General features: G+C 37.7%; 1 protein-coding gene across 1 annotated transcript in view; it reads right to left on the bottom strand.

Moving 5' to 3' along the window:
- The window catches only part of tmem132c.L (transmembrane protein 132C L homeolog), a 256016-nt gene that overhangs the window by 123684 nt on the left and 112372 nt on the right, over positions 1 to 19960 (bottom strand). The window contains exon 3 of the mRNA XM_018262481.2: positions 9068 to 9214. Coding sequence (XP_018117970.1) covers positions 9068 to 9214 — 147 coding nt within the window. The remainder of the gene's footprint in view (positions 1 to 9067; positions 9215 to 19960) is intronic.

The raw sequence follows: 19960 nt of genomic DNA on the forward strand, positions 1-19960 counted from the left end.
ACACTGCTGACCTTTTTGAAGCTGGCAATCTGGCGGTAACAGTAGAAGTTGGCGGCGTTGGCGGCAATGGCGGGTGCGTTGGCCGGCTGACCACAGGTGCCGATACATGTTGTTGCCCTACTGTTCCCTGCGAGCTGTCCTCCCTGCGAGCTGTCCTCCCTGCTTCTTCCAAGTCTTATTCTCCTCCTGCCTCTCTGACTCTCCGTCTCTCCATCTGAACTATCCTCCTCTTGCTCTCTTCTACTGGGCACCCACAAAACATCAATCTCCTCATCATCATTCTCCTCAGATGCATCAATTTCTTCTGACAGCTCACAGAAGGAAGCAGCAGCGGGGACCTCCTCATCACTCATTATGTCCCATCTCTGTTGTGTTCTCTGCCAGAATTAAATCTGGTGTAACGTCCTCATCTCCTTCATCTTCTTCTGCCAATAATGGTTGCGCATCACTCAGTTCAAGAAACTCATGTGAAAATAACTCCTCTGACTCCAGTGAAGAAGGGGCACCGGTGGTGGAGGAAGTGTTACGTGGGGTGGCCATAGCAGTGGAGGATGAGGATGTTGTGGTAAAGTTAGAAACGGTAGAGGATGGGGTGTGCTGTGTAAGCCAGTCAACTACCTTTTCAGCATTTTGGGAGTTCAGGGTCATTGCCTTTTTAAAACTGGGCAATTTCCTAGGGCCACAGGATAGCATAGCAGCACGGCCCCTAGTGCCTCTGCGTGGCGGCCTACCTTTGCCTGGCATTATTTTTAAAACAACAACAACAACTCAGGTGGTGTTTCTGGAGACGGTATTATTATTGATATTTAGACAGAATGTGAACAAGCTCACACAGCTAGATGGCCGTTGTTTGAAAATGAAGAACACACTGGGCAAACAATGCCTACAAGGTCAACGTATACACTACTACAGCAGTGGATACGGAATATATTATTGCTGCTTGAAAAAACGTCACTCAGGCGGTGTTTCTGGAGACGGTATTATTATTGATATTTAGACAGAATGTGAAAAAGCTCACACAGCTACATGGCCGTTGTTTGAAAATGAAGAACACACTGGGCAAACAATGCCTACAAGGTCAACGTATACACTACTACAGCAGTGGATACGGAATATATTATTGCTGCTTGAAAAACGTCACTCAGGCGGTGTTTCTGGAGACGGTATTATTATTGATATTTAGACAGAATGTGAAAAAGCTCACACAGCTAGATGGCCGTTGTTTGAAAATGAAGAACACACTGGGCAAACAATGCCTACAAGGTCAACGTATACACTACTACAGCAGTGGATACGGAATATATTATTGCTGCTTGAAAAACGTCACTCAGGCGGTGTTTCTGGAGACGGTATTATTATTGATATTTAGACAGAATGTGAACAAGCTCACACAGCTAGATGGCCGTTGTTTGAAAATGAAGAACACACTGGGCAAACAAATTGAAACAATGCCTGCAAGGTCAACGTATACACTACTACAGCAGTGGATACGGAATATATTATTGCTGCTTGAAAAACGTCACTCAGGTGGTGTTTCTGGAGACAGTATTATTATTGATATTTAGAGAGAATGTGAAAAAGCTCACACAGCTAGATGGCCGTTGTTTGAAGAACACACTGGGCAAATAATGCCTGCAAATGCACTACTATTGGTGCACTACTATGAAGAACAGCAAACAGCACTGTACACGTTAAAGAACAGTAAGATAAAAGTAAAATAAAAAAAAAATTATATGTATATTAAAAAAAAAAAAAATTCTCCCGTTGGTGCTGCTGAACTACTAGGAGCAGCACAGTAGCACACCAGTCCCACTCCCCAACACTGCTAGACTAATAGCACTGGGCTCTTATAGTAGCAACTAGCAAAGTAAAAAAACAAAAAAGAAAATAAAAGCAGTCCTTACAAGGACTATTGGGTTATTACAGCAGTCAGCAGATGAGATCAGAAGAGATCAGTGCCCACAGCAGGCAGCTACATACAGATCACTGCAGTAGAAGGTAGATTACTAGCCAGCAAAGCTACCTAACCTAAAATGTCCCTCAAATCCCTGCAGACTTCTGTCCCTCCAATACAGAGCAGTATCAAGTAGATTACTAGCCAGCAAACTTACTATCAACTGTCCCTCAAATCAGTGAAATCACTAACAGCTCTCTCCCTACACTAGCTCTTCCAAGCACACACAGGCAGAATGAAAAAACGCTGCAGGGCTTCAGTTTATATATGGAAGGGGAGTGGTCCAGGGGGTGTGGGGGTGGTCCAGGAGGGAGAGCTTCCTGATTGGCTGCCATGTATCTGCTGGTCTGGGGTGAGAGGGCAAAAAAAAGCGCCAGGTAAGGCGAACCCAAAATGGCGAACGTCGCGCGACGTTTGCGAACATTCGGCGAGCGCGAACACCCGATGTTCGCGCGAACAAGTTCGCCGGCGAACAGTCCGCGACATCCCTATATAAGAACATGTACCTGTGTAATTTTGAGGAAGTGGCTTCTGTCCACAAAAAGTGTTAGTTTGTTGTGCTCTCCATTCATGCCTTTTAAGATTTTCGAAATAAAGCGCTGGTGCTCTGTGATTGAGGAATTTTTTCATGTATCTGTGTAATCCCTGACCAAGCTCAATTCTGTGTAGTCATTTTACATATGAATGCACATTAAGTACCATTGCTCCCCAGTATTTTTTATCTAGGCAACCGTACTTCTGTCTCCATAGACACACAGAGATGAACAGACATTCTGCCTGTTTGCCAGTGCATTTATTATGACAAATAGTGATGGGCGAACTTGTGCCATGTCGATTCGCCGAAAAATTTGTGAATTTCGTGCGAAATTCACGAAACGGCGAAGAATTCGCAAAAAAAGTCAGTTTTTTTGGCGAAAATGCGTCGGCGTCCAAAAAACTGACGCCGGCGTCCATTTTTTTGACGCCGACAAATTTTCACCTGCGAATTTTTGCGGCCGTTTTACGAATTTATTAGCCGGCGGCGAATCGTGCAAATTCGCCGCAAATTCGCACTTGGCGAATAAATTCGCCCATCACTATTGACAAACAGTTATACATTATGTGACCATATTTGGGCATTTCACAAATGTAGCACTATGGGACATAGATATTGAATCAGTTTATTTTTAAACTTAAAGCGATAATGACACCAGAAATTAAACCTTTTTCTTTAATCTATCCTAAAATTGTCTTTGCATGCTATTTACAATTTTGCCATAAAAGTATTTTACTGATACTTTTACATTACCCATCTGATCCCGATGTTCCTGTATGAGGGGGCTGCCATATTTGTGCAGCAGGAGTCCGTTAGCATTAGAAACTCTAACTGACAGGCTGAGATCGGACAGTCAGGTTGGCAAAACAGTCAGGTTTAGGAACTTCAAGTAACAATTAATTACAAAAGCAGAACTATCAATGAAAATGATCAATGTGACCTATAGGTAACCTTTAATGCACATGAATATTTTGAAAAGTAGTTTTTTAGTGTCAGTATCACTTTAAGTACAGATTGGAACTCTGTAGAAAATATCAAATTTGACACTTTACATAGAGCATTAAGAATAAATGCTAGAAGTTTGTTTCTTTCAAAGTATTTCTTAGACATGTTACAATGAGAAAGCTAGAATTGTATTATTTAGAGACAGAAAACAGCCCATAATGCAATTGATTTAATAGGTGTGATGCTAGGCATAATGTGCATAGGATTTGTGTTCCTCAGATGAGGAAGGTCAGAACTCCATAAGCCAATGATCAGCATTTGCTCAGTCAGATGTAAAGGCATGTGGGTTGAATCTCCCCATATTGCAAAGGAAATGAAAAAATTACATGACATTCTTGAAACAAGCTGGGGAGATTATATGACTGTGTTCTATAACAAACTCACAAAAAGATGCTGATGCGAACTAAAAAAAAAAAAGTAAGATAAATGAACTAAAAGCACATGCTGGAGCTTACATTAAGCCCTTTGATTCAATAGCAATAAAGACAGAAACACAAAGCAGATTTTCTTAATAACATATGGTTTTAATGAAATACTAGAAAAAAAAGAGTTTGTCTTGAATTTGTTATGACCAAAGTGCTAAACTAGAACCAATCCTTCATGATACCATGCTACAGAAATCTTCCTTAATTATCTGAATGAAGAGCAGTTTGAAAAGGGTACAAATATACCTCTTTTTATAAGTTGTTTTATCTCTATAAAGACAGGTAAGAGCACATTTTTACTAAGCACACAGATAATTTACTCTATATACATGAAAATCAATAGCAAAAACCTCAGCCAATTATTAGAGAATGCTAAAGATGACAATGTTATATAGCAGCCCCCAAATGTCTTTCTTACATATATGAAATAATGGCAGACTGGACATTTTCTGGCTTTTTTTCTTGACTTTCCTAGTGCAAAATCCTAGGACCAAAAACTGTCTACTAGAATCTGTGTGGGTATAGCACCTTTACATGGGGAAGCAATAACCTGCATGTGTGTGAGACCTACTTTAATTGTGATACCTTTTTCATAGAGACAATTTTGTTTTAGAAAAGTTGGCAAGTAAAACACAGCCCTATTTGCCATATGTCTGACTGTGAATGCAGGTAACATGCTATTTTCTGGTGATTATCACATTGAGGGTCTAAGGGTTTATATTCCATTGATTTAAAAACACTAAACCTCTTCAGGGTTAATTATTAAAATCAGAATGTTAAAATCTTGCATTGTTTGTGGGTTTTTTTAAAGGAAAACAAAAACCTCAAATTTTCACGATTTATAATACCCGGGTTCTGCTAAAAGTCAGAATCTGAAAATCTGCCATCTCAGACCTGTCAAGGTCCTGTATAAGTCATTGGGAGAAGCACCTATCTCAATTTGAAGTTTCAAAAAACCCATCTGGGTTTTCGGGCAAAAACTCAAAAAATTCAGGAAATTTGTGAAAAAAAACCAGAAAAATGTGAGCAATTAAAAGAAAAAGCCTGGATATTTGGAGCGATCTAGGTTTAAGCTGTATTTTATCGAGTTTTTCCCACAATCCGATTAAATAGAATAAATAAGCTAAAATCGGTCAGGGGAGTTTGATCATGGTTTTTTGAAATAAAATATAAGATAAATTCGGATTTTACTAAATGACCCGATTCCAGTATATCTTCTGTCTTGTACATTTGCTTGTTTGCTATTTAACAATGCCTCCATTTCTTTCAAGAGAATGGGCACTTGAAGTTATTAGTGATGGGCGAATTTGCGCCGTTTCGCTTCGCTGAAAAATTCGTGAATTTCGCGCGAAATTCGCGAAATGGCGAAAAATTCGCGAAACGGCGCCGGCGTCTCGTTTTTGACGCCGGAGCCCGTTTTTGACACCGGCGCCTGTTTTTTCAATGCCGGCGCCCGTTTTTGGCGCCGGCATCCGTTTTTTCGGAAAAAAAAATTTGACGCCGGCGAATTTTTGCCGCAAATTTTCGCGGGCGTTTCGCGAATTTATTCTCTGGTGGCGAAACGCGCAAATTCGCCGTGAATTCGCGCCTGGCGAATAAATTCGCCCATCACTAGAAGTTATGTGATAAATATTGCAAAGTTGGCTACACTTCTTAACACCTATATCAACCTGTTATAAAGCAAAAATCATATTGGTTGCTATGGGTTACTGCACCTGGGCATACTTTGTGCCTTGTATTATATAAGGGGGTAGATTTTTCCATGAGTGCAATTTTGCAGTGGAATCATTTAAGTGAACAACTGTATAAGTGATTATTCAACAATTTATTTTACTCTGTAAGTATAGGTCTATGGCAGATGCTATTACTGTCATAAAAAGACCACATGTTTAAAGCACCACACACAGTCCTTGTCTCCTAAGTTTAATTGAGAGGGACAAGTGCATAGTGAATTAATTAATACGTAAAGTAGAATAGGAGGGGGGGACAGAATAGTAAGTAAAAGGGAATAAATGAGAGCAAGAGAGCAAGTGCTAGGGCTCCCTGCAATTACCAGCATGTCCATCAATGCCTGAACTTAATTTATCCGAGCGAGTTGAAAGGGCACATTGATGCTCACCACAAGTTGCTTGCAGCAGACGATTCAAAGCTATATTTTTACTGGATGCTATCGACCATTTCAGTGGCTCAGTGTAGCACCTATATTTGTACCCTTTGTACTACTTTGTTTGTGGTGTTAGTGCAGAAAGGGCTTCTTTCTCATCACCCTGCCATACAGATGTTCTTTGTGCAAATTGTGCTGAATTGTAGAACGATGTACAGATACATCTGCAGCAAGATGTTATTGCAGGTCTTTAGAGTTGATCTTTAGGTTGTCTGTAACCATTCTCACAATCCTCCGCATATGCCGCTCCTGTATTTTTCTTGGCCTGCCAGACCTGGGATTTACAGCAACTGAGCCTTCCATTACATTCCTTACAGTTGAAACTGACAGTTGAAACCTCTGAGATAGCTTTTTGTAGCCTTCCCCTAAACCATGATACTGAACAATCTTTTTTTCAGATTTTTTGAGAGTTGCTTTGAGGATCCCATGCTGTCACTCTTCAGAAGAGAGTCAAACAGAAGCACAACTTGCAATTGGCCACCTTAAATACCGTTTCTCATGATTGGACACACCTGTCTATGAAGTTCTATGCCAGTAATCAATATTCATCAGTAACTTGCATTCAAATTAGCAAAACTACAAGGGTACCCACATTTTTGCACAGCCAGTTTTTCACATTTGATTTAATATCATACAACTGAATAGTGCTTCACTAAAAATCTTTGTTCAGAAAACACCCCAGAACTCAGATGTTCCTAGGAAATGAAAGACATACCACTGTTATCTTTTTTGTTGAAAGTGGAGTAAATTTGTAACGACTTACCCTGGTGGTCTAGTGGGGGGGACGCCTGCCATGCGTCTTGCGGCTGGTAACTAAGGGCGCGCCAGGCGTGACTCTGTTGTATTTATAGACCCATGCGCGCTGGCGTCAACACGCAAGGGCGCTAAATTCAAACCTATTTAAATTGGCAGTTTGTATTTTTCAGTGCACGTGATAGGATTTGTTCCTGGTGCTTAGCTGTTGCTATTTCTGATCCTGAAAACCTGTTTTGATTACCTGTTGTGACCCCTGCCTGTTCTTAACGATTCTACTTCCTGTATCCTGACCACTTCCCTGATATCCAATGCCGATTCTGCCTTAACCCTCTGATTGACTCCCTGGTTTGACCCATGCCCGCCTGACTACGTTTGTTCTCTGCCTGCCCTGATCCGGCCTGATCTGACCCCTCTTTGCCTAACGTTGTGTACCATGACCTTCGGCCTTAAGACTCTAGCTAACATTCGTGCTCCTCTGCCTATCCAGAACCTCTAGCCTTGCACCTCTCGTTTAAGTGCTGGTGGCATCCAAGTAGCTGAGGGCTCCTCCCGAGCCAAAGGCGGTCACACTACAGGTGAAGCACGAGCCGAGACCAGGGTGCTTGGCATTTGTTCTGGTGTTGGGTGCCGACCGTGACAAAATTATTATGCAGACTGAGAGGGGTTCTCAAACTTTTTCAGATGACTGTAAGTATCGCAATGTCCAAATACTAAATCTCATTATTCAAATGATACATTGTATAGTGTTTGTGCATGTGAATGATACATTATGGGTCTCATTATCAAAATGGATAAACTCTTTAAAGTTAATGGGCAAAACTAATAAATCATATTATGTTTTCAAAAGAATGTAAAATGATGTTAATGTAAGTAAAGTGGCCATATAGATAAACACATTTGATTTATTATGTAGGAGCCGGTCTCTGTGTTTCTGTTTTCTGATCACCCCAATCATACCCAATGCACAAACTAAAGCATGTTAATGTACTAACACGATGCTGCTTAATGAAAATGAGCTAACCATTTGCATAGGCCAATTCAGCTTATGCTAATTGGCCATTAGCTCTCATTTACATAATCAACGTTTACTACTTTTCATGGGTTAATTAGACATTATGCAAATACAGCAGAGATTGTACTGTGCTGTTTTGCTTCAGAGAAAGTTGGAGAAAAATGCAGTCCATTCTAATGTTTTTATGTATTACTACTTATGACACTGCACCCTTCTGGACATAGCTCAGCTAATGCCATAAGCAGAATAAAGTACATATACAGTGCATATACAAATATGGAGTGTGCAATGTTATACAGGTATGGGACCTATTATCCAGAATGCTTGGGACCTGGGGTTTACAGGATAATGGTTCTTTCCAATAATTTGGATCTTCATACCTTAAGTCTTCTAGAAAATCATGCAAACATTGGCCTCCAATAAGGATTAGTTATATCTTAGTTTGGATCAATTACGGTTTTATTATTACAGAGAAAAAGGACATAATTTTAAAAATTTGGATTATTTCATTATAATTCATTATAATGGAGTTTATGGTAGACAGCCATTCTGTAATTAAGAGCTTTCTGGATAAAGGGATCCCATACCTGTATGATATATCAGCTCAGCACCAAAATAATTCTATTAGCAGATCTGTTTATCCATTTGTATAAAAAAAAAAAAAGCTTCAAATTGGTATCATGCTACACAAAAAAAACTTAGAAAACATTGTATTTCAATATTTCTGCCCTCCATTTGAATGTAATTATATCAATATACCTACCTACAAGCACCTTAACAATAGAAGTATAGAACAAAACAAACAAGTACAGTCCTTTACAAATTAGTGATAAGTACATATATTAATTAACCAAAAAAATAAGCAATAGCACCAAAAGAAAAATGAAGAGTGACTGGACACTTGTAACATTAAGTAGCCAATCAGTTCCCCAAGCAAGCCAGTTCAGAACTATTTATAGTCTCTTAGGCATCTTCTGCTTATATATTAATAGCACTCTTAAAAGAAAATGTAACCAGGCTGTAATCTTACCAGATGGCAAGCAAATGCAGATATAAATATTAACAGATATACCGTACAGAGCAATTTAAATGCTTTTGCTACCAGCTATAGAAATAAATGTGCTGTTATTTATAAACAGATGGAAGTGTCATTAGCGTCCCTATTACTCCAAATAACTACAGTAAAATGTTCTATTTGTCACCAAATGTATTTTACCTGCTTCTCTGGCTGGCTCCGGTTCTCTGGCAGGTGACAGATGTGGTGGAGTGTTTGCCTCCATTTCCAAGTTCTTGCTGAATATCCCACTGCTGCGGATCACTGATCCTCACATTCAGAATGTTCACCCCTTTTTTCACTTTGGCCCTGTGCATAAAAATAACAACAGCAGCATCTGTTAAAGGAGTAGGGACATAGACTCTCTAGTAGAATACAAAAAAACAAAAGACTGCAGCTCCATAGAAATCATATTCCATGCACTAGATATGAGTAACCTGGCAAGGGGAATACCAATCATATCAATTAATATTAATCACTAAAATACTCAAAAAGGTCTTCCTATGAATTTAGCTAGCAGGAGCACAGCACTTGTGTAAATCAGATCTATTAGCTTTACATGTAATCTGCCATTCATACATTTGAAATGCTTGAAAAATAAACATATTCTATACATACAAACATACATACATTATGTAATGTCTTTAGGCATGTCCAAACACTATGTTGTTGTAAACACTGGTTTTTAATGCCGCCCTTGACAACCACATACATATTTACTATTTGCTGGAAGCGCACGGAATATAGTATGGTGACTTTGGAGAGCAGCCTTCTATGCTAAGCAATGCAAATCACTGGCATTTATATGACTATTGTAAAAATCCTACTTAGGCTAAACATCTTTTTTTCCAAATACTATATACCATGTACATAATCATTACAACAGAACACTAATAGATCATGCGACTGTTTGACTGCAGGTGTAAATACAGATAAGCTTAAAAAAAAGCTTAAGCTTTTATTTTAATTTAAGCTTTTATTCTCATGCAATGAATTCTATATATTTGGTAAAGTAAAGCTTAACGCTTCAGTACCGGTAGTTCAGTGGCTGATAAGGATATTGTTGCTGACTAGAATGTTGATGATGGTATATAGAGGGTGAGTAAGTCAAATTGGTAGGTCCTTGCTGGTCTAGGTAAGAATTAGGTTGTTATTATTATCATCAGGTATAGGATCCCTTATCTGGAAACCCGATATCCAGAAAGCTCCAAATTACGGAATGGCTGTCTTCCATAGACTCCATTTTATCCAAATAATCCAAATTTTTAAAAGTGATTACCTTTTTCTCTGTAATTATAAAATAGTAGCTTGTAATTGATGCCAACTAAGATATAATTAATCCTTATTGGAAGCAAAACCAGCCTATTGGGTTTATTTAATGTTTAAATGAATTTCTAGTAGACTTAAGGCATGAAGACCCAAATTACAGAAAGATCCGTTATCTGGAAAACCCCAGGTCCCGAGCATTCTGGTTAACAGGTCCTATACCTGTATTATTATTAGTGATAACATAGTCTCATGTTAAACATTCATATTACACTCTGCCTCAGTGGTACCTACAATCTAAGTACACAGTTACATTCACAGAATACACAAACATAGAATCATTTTCATTAGGAGTGTATTAACACAGGGAGCATGGAGATAAAAAAAACTCATACACATGGAGAATTTACAAAATCCTTGCAGATAATATCCTTTTCAGTCTAGCAGTCAATGCAATATTGGACCTTTATACTCTCAAATATTTCTGCACAATTGTGGGTACCACTGGTGAAAACGTTGAGAGATGTCTCTGCAAAACAGAAGCATACAATCCAGAAAGACCCTTTCAGCATGACCTTCCACTGATGACTAGTGATGGGTGAATCTGGGCCATTTAGCATCGCCGAATAGTTTGCGAAACAGCAAAAAAAATCACGAAACAATGAAAATTCACAAATGCATTGAAGTCAATGGGCGTCAAAATAATTTTGACGCACAATTTTTGATGCAAGCAAAATTTTTATATGTGCAACTATTTTGTCCAAATGCATTAAAGTCAATGGGTGTCCGAATAAGATTGATGCGCGACAATTTTTATGCGTGTGCCAAATTTGACACGCAACAATTCGCAGCGGTATTTTCAGCGTAAATCCGTGGGTAGCGAAACGTGAAAATTCGCTGCGAATCCATGCCTGCCGAATTTATTCGCTCATCACTACTAATGATATTAAACCAAAACCAAGATGCTCCATCATGACACTCCCCACAACACAAAGGTCTAGTGCTGGTCTGCTATTCAGGATAAAATATATACAGGTATAGCATCTATTATCCTGAATGCTTTGTTTTTTTCTGCAATTTGGATCACTACAATTAGTTAACATTTAAACATTAGATAAACCCAACAGAATTTTTCCACTAATATGGATTTGTTCTAGCTTGGTTACCTTCAATTGCAAGGTACGGTGTTATTATTACAGAGAAAGGGAAATAATTTGAAAGAAATTAGAATTATTTGCTTAATTCGGTAATTCAGAGCTTTTTGGGTATCAGTTTGTCGGGATAAGTGATGCCATACCCATGTCTCACTCTCTGGATTTCATATCATCTCATTATGGGGTAAATTTATCAAAGAGTGAAGTTCCGCCACTAGAGTGAAATTCCGCAGCTCTCCATTCATTTCTATGGGATTTTGAAAGGCGTATTTATCAATGGGTAAAAGTGAAATTTCACCCTTTGATAAATACGCCTTTAAAAACCCCATAGAAATGAATGGGAAGTGGCGGAATTTCACTCTAGTGGCGGAACTTCACTATTAACTTCACTCTTTGATAAATATACCCCTTTGATTTCTGATCTACTCATAAACACCCCACTCACTACCTCTTCACATACTTCTTTTCTTTGCTAGGTTTGTACTCCCTTTCTAGAGGTCCCTAGAGTTTCTCCTAATTTTTTTGATTTTAAACAATCTTCTTTTAAACACATTTCTTTATAGAAGCTGAACCTCATCTAGCTAAGCTTTCCTTTATGGTCCACTAAAAACCACTGCCACCTACTTACTGCAATACCTAATGCAAATTCTTACTCTCCTTTCTGACTCTTGGTCTAATCCAACCTCTAGAGATTGCAAACTCTAATGAACACGGATCTCTTTACTTTCCATATGTGTATGTAATATTTATATTTGTGTACATTGTAAATGATAATACCAGCCACCCTGTTACATTGTCAAGGGTGTATTTACAAGCTGAGACAGTGATATTTTTCAGAAGCTTATGACATAAAGGGCAAAAGTAAAAATAAATACAACGACAAAATCCATAGGGGGAAATAAAAAATGATGGTATAGTGGCCATTTAAATGTTACAAATCCCATTCAGAGTGAGTGCGGTTTATATAACAAACATAAATGCAAAAACAAGCTTAAAGAAATCTCTAATACTTATTTTATATTGCATAGATAAAAAAGGAAGAATGTGCAGACTGATTCTTTCACAAGGAACCAAAATAGCTCTGCTGTATAAGCTTTCAAAGTTGCACAACTGATATGATGCTATGGCTGTAAATTACTTATCTAAGATTAACTTTCTGTTTTCTAAAGGAAGAAACTTGATGGAAGCAGAAAGCAGCTTAAACTGACTTGATCTACTCAGTCCCCAACATGCTCCAAATTCTAGTAAAAAAGCTGATCAGTTTAATAACAATCAGGAAAAGCCCTTCTGCAATACATATTACACAAAACTCTTGACCTAATGAGAACACTATCATTAAAAATATTATTTTTTGCTTTAAAAAAACAACTTAATATACATAGAGTAAAAAGAAAACATTCTGATAAAAATCAAAGTGTTTCTCCAACGCATTTGACCTGGTATGACTTCCTTAAATGACTTAAAGGAATAGTTCAGTGTAAAAATAAAAACTGGGTAAATAAATATGTGCACAATAAAAATGTTTTTAATATAGTTACTTAGCCAAAAATGTCATCTATAAAGGCTGGAGTTACTGGATGTGTAACATAACAGAACAGAACACTACTTCCTGCTTTTCAGCTCTCTAATTCTGAGCTAGTCAATAACTCTAAGGGGTGCCACATGGGACACAACTGTTCAGTGAGTTTGCAATTGATCCTTAGCATTCAGCTCAGATTCAAAAGCAACAGTTATGACCAATGTGCCCCCGCCCCCTCAAGTCACTGATTGGTTACTGCCTGGTAACCAATCAGTGGAAACCAAGAAAACTGCATAGCAGGAAGTAGTGCTCTGGCTATTATGTTAGACATTCAGTCACTCCAGCCTTTTGGAAATGATTTCAGTGCTGCTGGAGCATCACTATTAACTAATGTGTTTTGAAAAAAAAACCACATTTTCCCATTACATTTCCCTTTAACATTAGAGATAAAACCCCTGTTATATGAGAAAGAGGATTAATAGAAATACTGTATAGGTGAACAAACAAAGGGAAGAAGGCAATTAACACTCAAAGAAAAGATCCACTGCAGAGTACTGCCCAGCTAGAAGCTACTGCTACTAGGTGTATATTTTAAAAAAAAAACTGTGTTAAAATAAAATTTACATTATTACTGTGACATCACAGACTGTAGCTAAGTGTAAAGCAGGACAAACAATAAGAGATTAAAATATTTGTGTAAAAAACAAAAAAAATTTGAATGCTGTTTACACTGCATTTTACACCAGATATTGATGTACATACATCAAACATGTTTTGCATCTCAACATATAGCTGTTAAAATGTACAATTATAAGCAGCATGCTTAAAATGATTCAAGCTGAGTGCTGAGAGCATGAAAGATGATGTATGTTGCACTACTAGTTATTTAACATACAGTACATAAAAGTGAAAGAGCTAGTGAGTGTATAAAGCACTTCATTGTGTGATAGAGCCCTCTGGGTTAATCCATATTGGCAATTAGTCACTGCTACAGAAACAGACACATTCTATAGCATATCCTTGTAAGTAGATTAATGATTCTTTAAAAGACTGGCACCTAAATATCCTTCAATTGCTAGGAAGCAAAGTGATTGTGTTAAGAGTAGAGGTGTACAGGACAATAATGGAAGGCTTCCCATTGACATACAGTATATATGTGCTATTCACAATAGCCAAAGTGCTGCAGGACATTTTGATATGAGTAGCAACATATCTGAAATATGTCACCAAATGCAGGTAATTGTATGTTATCTGTCTGTTTACAAAGCATATTTTCCATCCAAAGAACCACCTCCAAAGGTTGCTCATGTATTACACTAAAATTACCCATACCAAAATGTGGAGTTTGTTGCTATTGTGTCTACAATATTAACATTTAAGCTATAATGAAGCACACCTAACAGTATGCCTTAGTACATATTTAAAATTTAGGAAATATGGTCTTTGAAGTCATAGGGGCAAATTCACTAAAGGGCAAATTTTCGACCAGCAAACGAGCTGCCACACTTCGCCAGACGAAACTTTGCTACCACTAAGCATCTGGGCAGCCGAAAGCTGGCGAAGTTTCGCAAGCATTAATTTGTCAGCGCAAGCATTTCATAGCGATCTTTTGCTAGCATTCATTTCTGCCTAGTGAAACTTCGTTAGTACTCTTCTGCTCAATTTGGATAGGGTGGGTACATGTAGGTCGTATGGACCAAAAGAACAAATATACAAATTGCTTATGTATTGGATCACACACCAGATACTGTAAGCTCCATAAGCTGTTTCCAGAGTGCACTCCCACTTTTTGGAGGAACTGTGGAGCACAAGGCACTTTACTTTATATATTTTGGGACTGTCCACTCATCCAACCTTTATGGACCACAGTAAATGCCCACCTATTGGGGTATACTATACCCATGGAAACCCCAACCTTCTTCCTTGGTAAATCCTTTCATAAGACTCATTAGCAAACCCAAGCTGTAATTAACCAGGTGCTGACAGCCACACATATAACCATTGCATCTCGATGGGAATCCTCTACAGCAGGGATCCCCAACCTTTTGAACCTGTGAGCAACATTCAGAAGTAAAAGGAGTTGGGGAGCAACACTAGCATGAAAAATGTTCTTGGGGTGCCAAATAAGTGCTGTGATTGGCCATTTGGTAGCCCCTATGTGAATTGTCAACCTACTTTAAGGCTCTGTTTGGCAGTGCAACTGGTTTTTATGAAATCCAAAGTTGCCTCCAAGCCTAGAATTAAAAAATAAGCACCTGCTTTCAGGCTACTGGGAGCAACATCCAAGGGGTTGGAGAGCAACATGTTGTTCATGAGCTACTGGTTGTGGATCACTTCTCCACAGTACCAACCCCATCAGATATTCAAAGGAGCATCAACAGCAATAGACATTTTGAATCAGAATCTCTTTTCTACATAATCAAACAGAGTATTATCTTAAAATATGGTCTGTTTTGGAACTAAGTAGATATGCAACTCTGTAAGAGACCACCCCTATGAACAAGGGATTACCCTAAAAATTCAATCCTAGATGATTACATATGGTAAAACCTTAAGGGGCCCATTTACTTAGTTTGCGTGAAGGAATAGAGGAAAAAAAGTTTGAATTTCGAATGGTCGAATATGGCTACTTCTACCATCGAATTGGCTACTTCTACCTTCGACTACGACCTTCGACTTCGAATCGAACGATTTGAACTAAAAATCGTTTGACTATTCGACCATTCGATAGTCGAAGTACTATCTCTTTAAAAAATTCTTCGACCCCCTAGTTCACCACCTAAAACCTACCGAGGCCAATGTTAGCCTATGGGGAAGGTCCCCATAGGCTTCCTACCAATTTCCTGATCGAAGGAATATCCTTCGATCGATGGATTAAAATCCTTCGAATCGTTTGATCCAACGATTATTCCTTCGATCGTTCGATCATAGGAATAGCGGTAAATCCTTCGACTTCGATATTCGAAGTCAAAGGATTTTACTTCGACGGTCGAATATCGAGGGTTAATTAACCGTCGATATTCGACCCTAGGTAAATGTGCCCCTAAATGTAACAGCTAATTGCCAAATACCCTCTGTGTGACAAAATCCATTTATCAATGTGTGATATTTACACTGTATACTACACCTTAAAATATTCAACTGTTTTATTTCCCTCCTTTCTTCTTTCCTTTCTTTTTCTTACTTTTGATTTATGTTAAAAAAAAAATCTTCAATAAAATTGCAAGTTACAAAAAAACAATAAAAATATTATTGGCCATAATGCATGGGGGTTTAGTCCTGGAAAAACAAATCATGAGCATTACAGTAATTATGTTTTTGGGCAATAGAAACAAGGTAATTATATCTAGCAAGTATTTCTCTGTTTGCTGAAATAACCTAAAGCCAGCAGAAAATGACAGTACATGTACATTATTCAGTATTCGCTTTATTTGATTCTGCAGCTACACTTTCATGCACTACAATTCCACAATTACTGAAATACTCTTGAAGAGGAAACACTATAAAAGTTATAGATGACAGAATGTTTATTTTCAAGGGCCGATGAGGTTTTGCTCTTTAAACACAGACTGCTTGAGTTTGCAGTTAAGCTGCAAGAGAGAGAATTCTTATACTGGAAGAATAACTCTGGATATGTCACAGCTGGTATTTTCCATCTGCTCCTCTACAGACCATTTGGATTTAGTCTCAGATTTATGGGCTGTAGCTGCCTGGTTGTGTTTGAAACCTTGCTTTAAACAAAGCTACAATGCTTAAATCAAAAACATTTTGTTTTTTTTTCTTTCAGATTGTCTTAAAAAATAGCATGTGCTAGCCAACGCAAAGGGACAGGAATTGCACTGCTCTAATAAGAAACTCTTTTGAATCATTGGCTTTATATTATTTAAGAGGCTCTTAATAAAATACAATGAAATGCATCAACCTTACAGTAACTGAATCTGCACTGTGAGCACAGCTGAGGGACACTATCACTTTTGCAACCATGTTTTTACATCATAGGGGAAAGGCATATGCCACTACATCCTTTTGTCAGACTCGGGTGACTGTGTAAGATTATGAGGATACTTTATCCATCATCTTGCATCACTACTTCAGGTTGTTCAAACTAACAATTGACATGTATGAGGAACTTAACTTAAAATTATGTTTTATTCTGTTGGGTGCACCATTTTACTAAACTAATATAGGAACAATCTGGTTCCATATGTGAAACACGAAATAGCTAAATAATGCCACTGAAGCTATTATCCATTCACATGTCATGTCTTTAGCAGCTATTTGAAACACATAGCTTGCATTATGGTGCCCTATGTTCTACCTGCTTCTAGACATGCATACTTTCCATGTACCTGATATATTGTTGTAATGCCTGTTTGGGATCTGCAAGTGCCCGCTACTTTTGAGTGGATCGCCTCCTCAAGATGTAGGCATGGTGTAAGGGGGTGAAATGTGAAGTGTTAAGTAATGGTTAATGCATAATTATTTTGCCACTAGGTGGCAGTAAGTCCTAAGTAAACTGTGAAGTGTAAAGTTGTTGGTAGTGAAAGGTGAATATAGCAACCAGGAACAGGAAATACAGTGGCAAGTTTGGCAGTGATAGAGCAAGTGACATCAGTCTTTGTCAGGAAAAGGTGAGGAGAAAGTATTGTGCCACATTTTACCTGTTACGAAGAAGTCACCAAAATAAACTTGATCTGTTTTATGAGAAAGTCTTCCATACCTCATGTTGCAAGGTTACATAGATAGATTGTGTCGCTTACTGTGTTGCTTACTGTTTGCCCACAACATCCCTTTGATGCTTATTAACATAACTAGAAGTTGGATAGTGATTGTCGTGGCTGTGCATGTTCCAAGATAGCACTAGTGGCCTTAAACAGATGATTCTCTTACTGGAAATATCCTTACCAGGGTTGACATGATATTTAGTTACTTAGTAAGGAAATATTATGTGCACACAATAAGCTATAGTCTTTTTGTCAGTAAAATGAATATTATTTATATATAATGTTTTATCTTTGATTTTTATATACAAACTTTGTAATGACAACCTGCATCAAAATATGGAATCATTGTTTTTAATGACCTGTTGCTAGACTTGCTCACCCAAACTATTTAAAATATATTTAAAACCATAACCAGAGTTTATGGGAGATTCCCTTATCATAATCCAGAGCTTTCTACATAACAGGCTTCCAAATCATGTATTCCATACTTGCATTGACCAATTTAATATTGCTGAAAATGGTAAATGTGTCCAATCACTGTGAGACATTATATAGAAACATTTTTTGCACATACCTGTTGTGACACCTTCTTTGAGGTGCAGCTGAATATTCAAATGATGCCTTTCTCGGTTTATTTGTTTATAATCTCATGCACTCCCAAACAGAGTTAATAATATATGAAGGTTCAACATGTAAATATTGATTGTTTTATGCATGCAGAAATATCCCATTGTCATCAGTATATCATATCTGGAAGCTTGGGCTAACTTACTGACCGAGTATTAAGCCATGAATAATAGAAAACAATCATCTGCTTATTTGAAGCACAGTAATAAAGAAGCATAGATATACTGTAAATACAAATTGAATATTTTGTTTTTATTAATAGGAATGTCTCCTGAATGTTATAGTTTTTATAAATTTATCCCCAGCTAGATACTGCATGCGTGCAAATCCTTTTGTAATTGTTGCCTTGCTTGTTTCATTTTATTATTTGTTAGTGGTAAACATTCTTGAAATCTCTCCATGGACCTTATCTTCTGCTAAATGTAGAGTTTATGCAAAATAATAAGCAAATATCAACATAAAGGTTCCCTTAGTGCTCAGTGAATGTAACATAGGACTAGAGCAGGAGCAGCTCCATTTGCACTATGCCCATAGTTCCAGCGGCTTACCTCTCCCTCTTATTACAGGCCTCATTCAAGCATAAAATAACATCAGATACCAGCAGTATATAATAATTAAAACAAATCAATAAATACATACCGCCAAATGTAATAAAAGGCACTAAGTTTGCCCAGGAGCAGTAACCCGCAGCAACCAAAAATATGTTTGTTTTTAAACAGATGACCAGTAAGTGCTACCTGCTGATTGGTTACTAAGGGTTTCTGCCCCTGGGCAAACTTAGTGCCTTTTATTACATAACCCCCATAGTCACTAAATAAATAGGCAAAATATGTCATATCTACTGCAACCTTCACAAGGATCAAGTGACTAATGCAATGGTCTAATACCCTATATGTAACAAGCAAATTAATTAGCGAAAAATCTGGCGCATGCATAAAATGTTTTGCGCGTCAAAATTGTTCGGATGTCCATTGACTTTAATGCATTTGGACCAAATAGTCGTGCTTATGAAAATTGACGCTTGCATCAAAATTGACGGGTATCAAAAGTCTTTTGACACCCATTGACTTCTATTCACAAATATTTCTCCGATTTTCGAATCTCGTGGTAAATTTTCGGTAAGATGACACCGATTCACCCATCACTAGTAAAACATCTGCATTTGTTTGTGAAGATTCTCATTCATCCAGGTACAGTATATCTGTAGAAACAAATCAAATCAACTGGACTTGCTGTGTTCTTTTCCTTGAAAACGTTTCACCAGTCATCCAACTGGTTTTCTCAATTGAAAACACAAGTCCAGTTGATTTGACTTATTTCTACAGATATAACATCTGCATGCATTTTACTTAGGTCTATGAGATTATTATTGCTGCAAATTATATTGTTGGCTAATACACTGAATGAATCACAAATTACCAGATCTGTGTCCATTATGGCAACATACAGTATAGGCCAATCTACAGCAAGACATTTAAGCGGCTAACTATACTCCAAGACCGCTATTTCCTAATCTGTTGCTAATCTCTGATGTAAAAATTGTCAGGTCACATACTTAGGGGGTAATTTACTAAACTCCGAATGCAAAATCCTGAAAAAAATTGTGATTATTTATCATAAAATCTGACTTTAAAAAAAAAAAATCAAAATTTTTTCAGAATTTTTTATACCCCGAGAATGGAAAAGTCATAATCAGAAAATCTGGCATCTCAGACCTGTTGAGGTTGCATATAAGTCAATATGAGAATTCCCAATGATTTTTTGA

Source organism: Xenopus laevis, chromosome 1L (assembly GCF_017654675.1).
Source record: "Xenopus laevis strain J_2021 chromosome 1L, Xenopus_laevis_v10.1, whole genome shotgun sequence".
NCBI lineage: Eukaryota > Metazoa > Chordata > Amphibia > Anura > Pipidae > Xenopus > Xenopus laevis.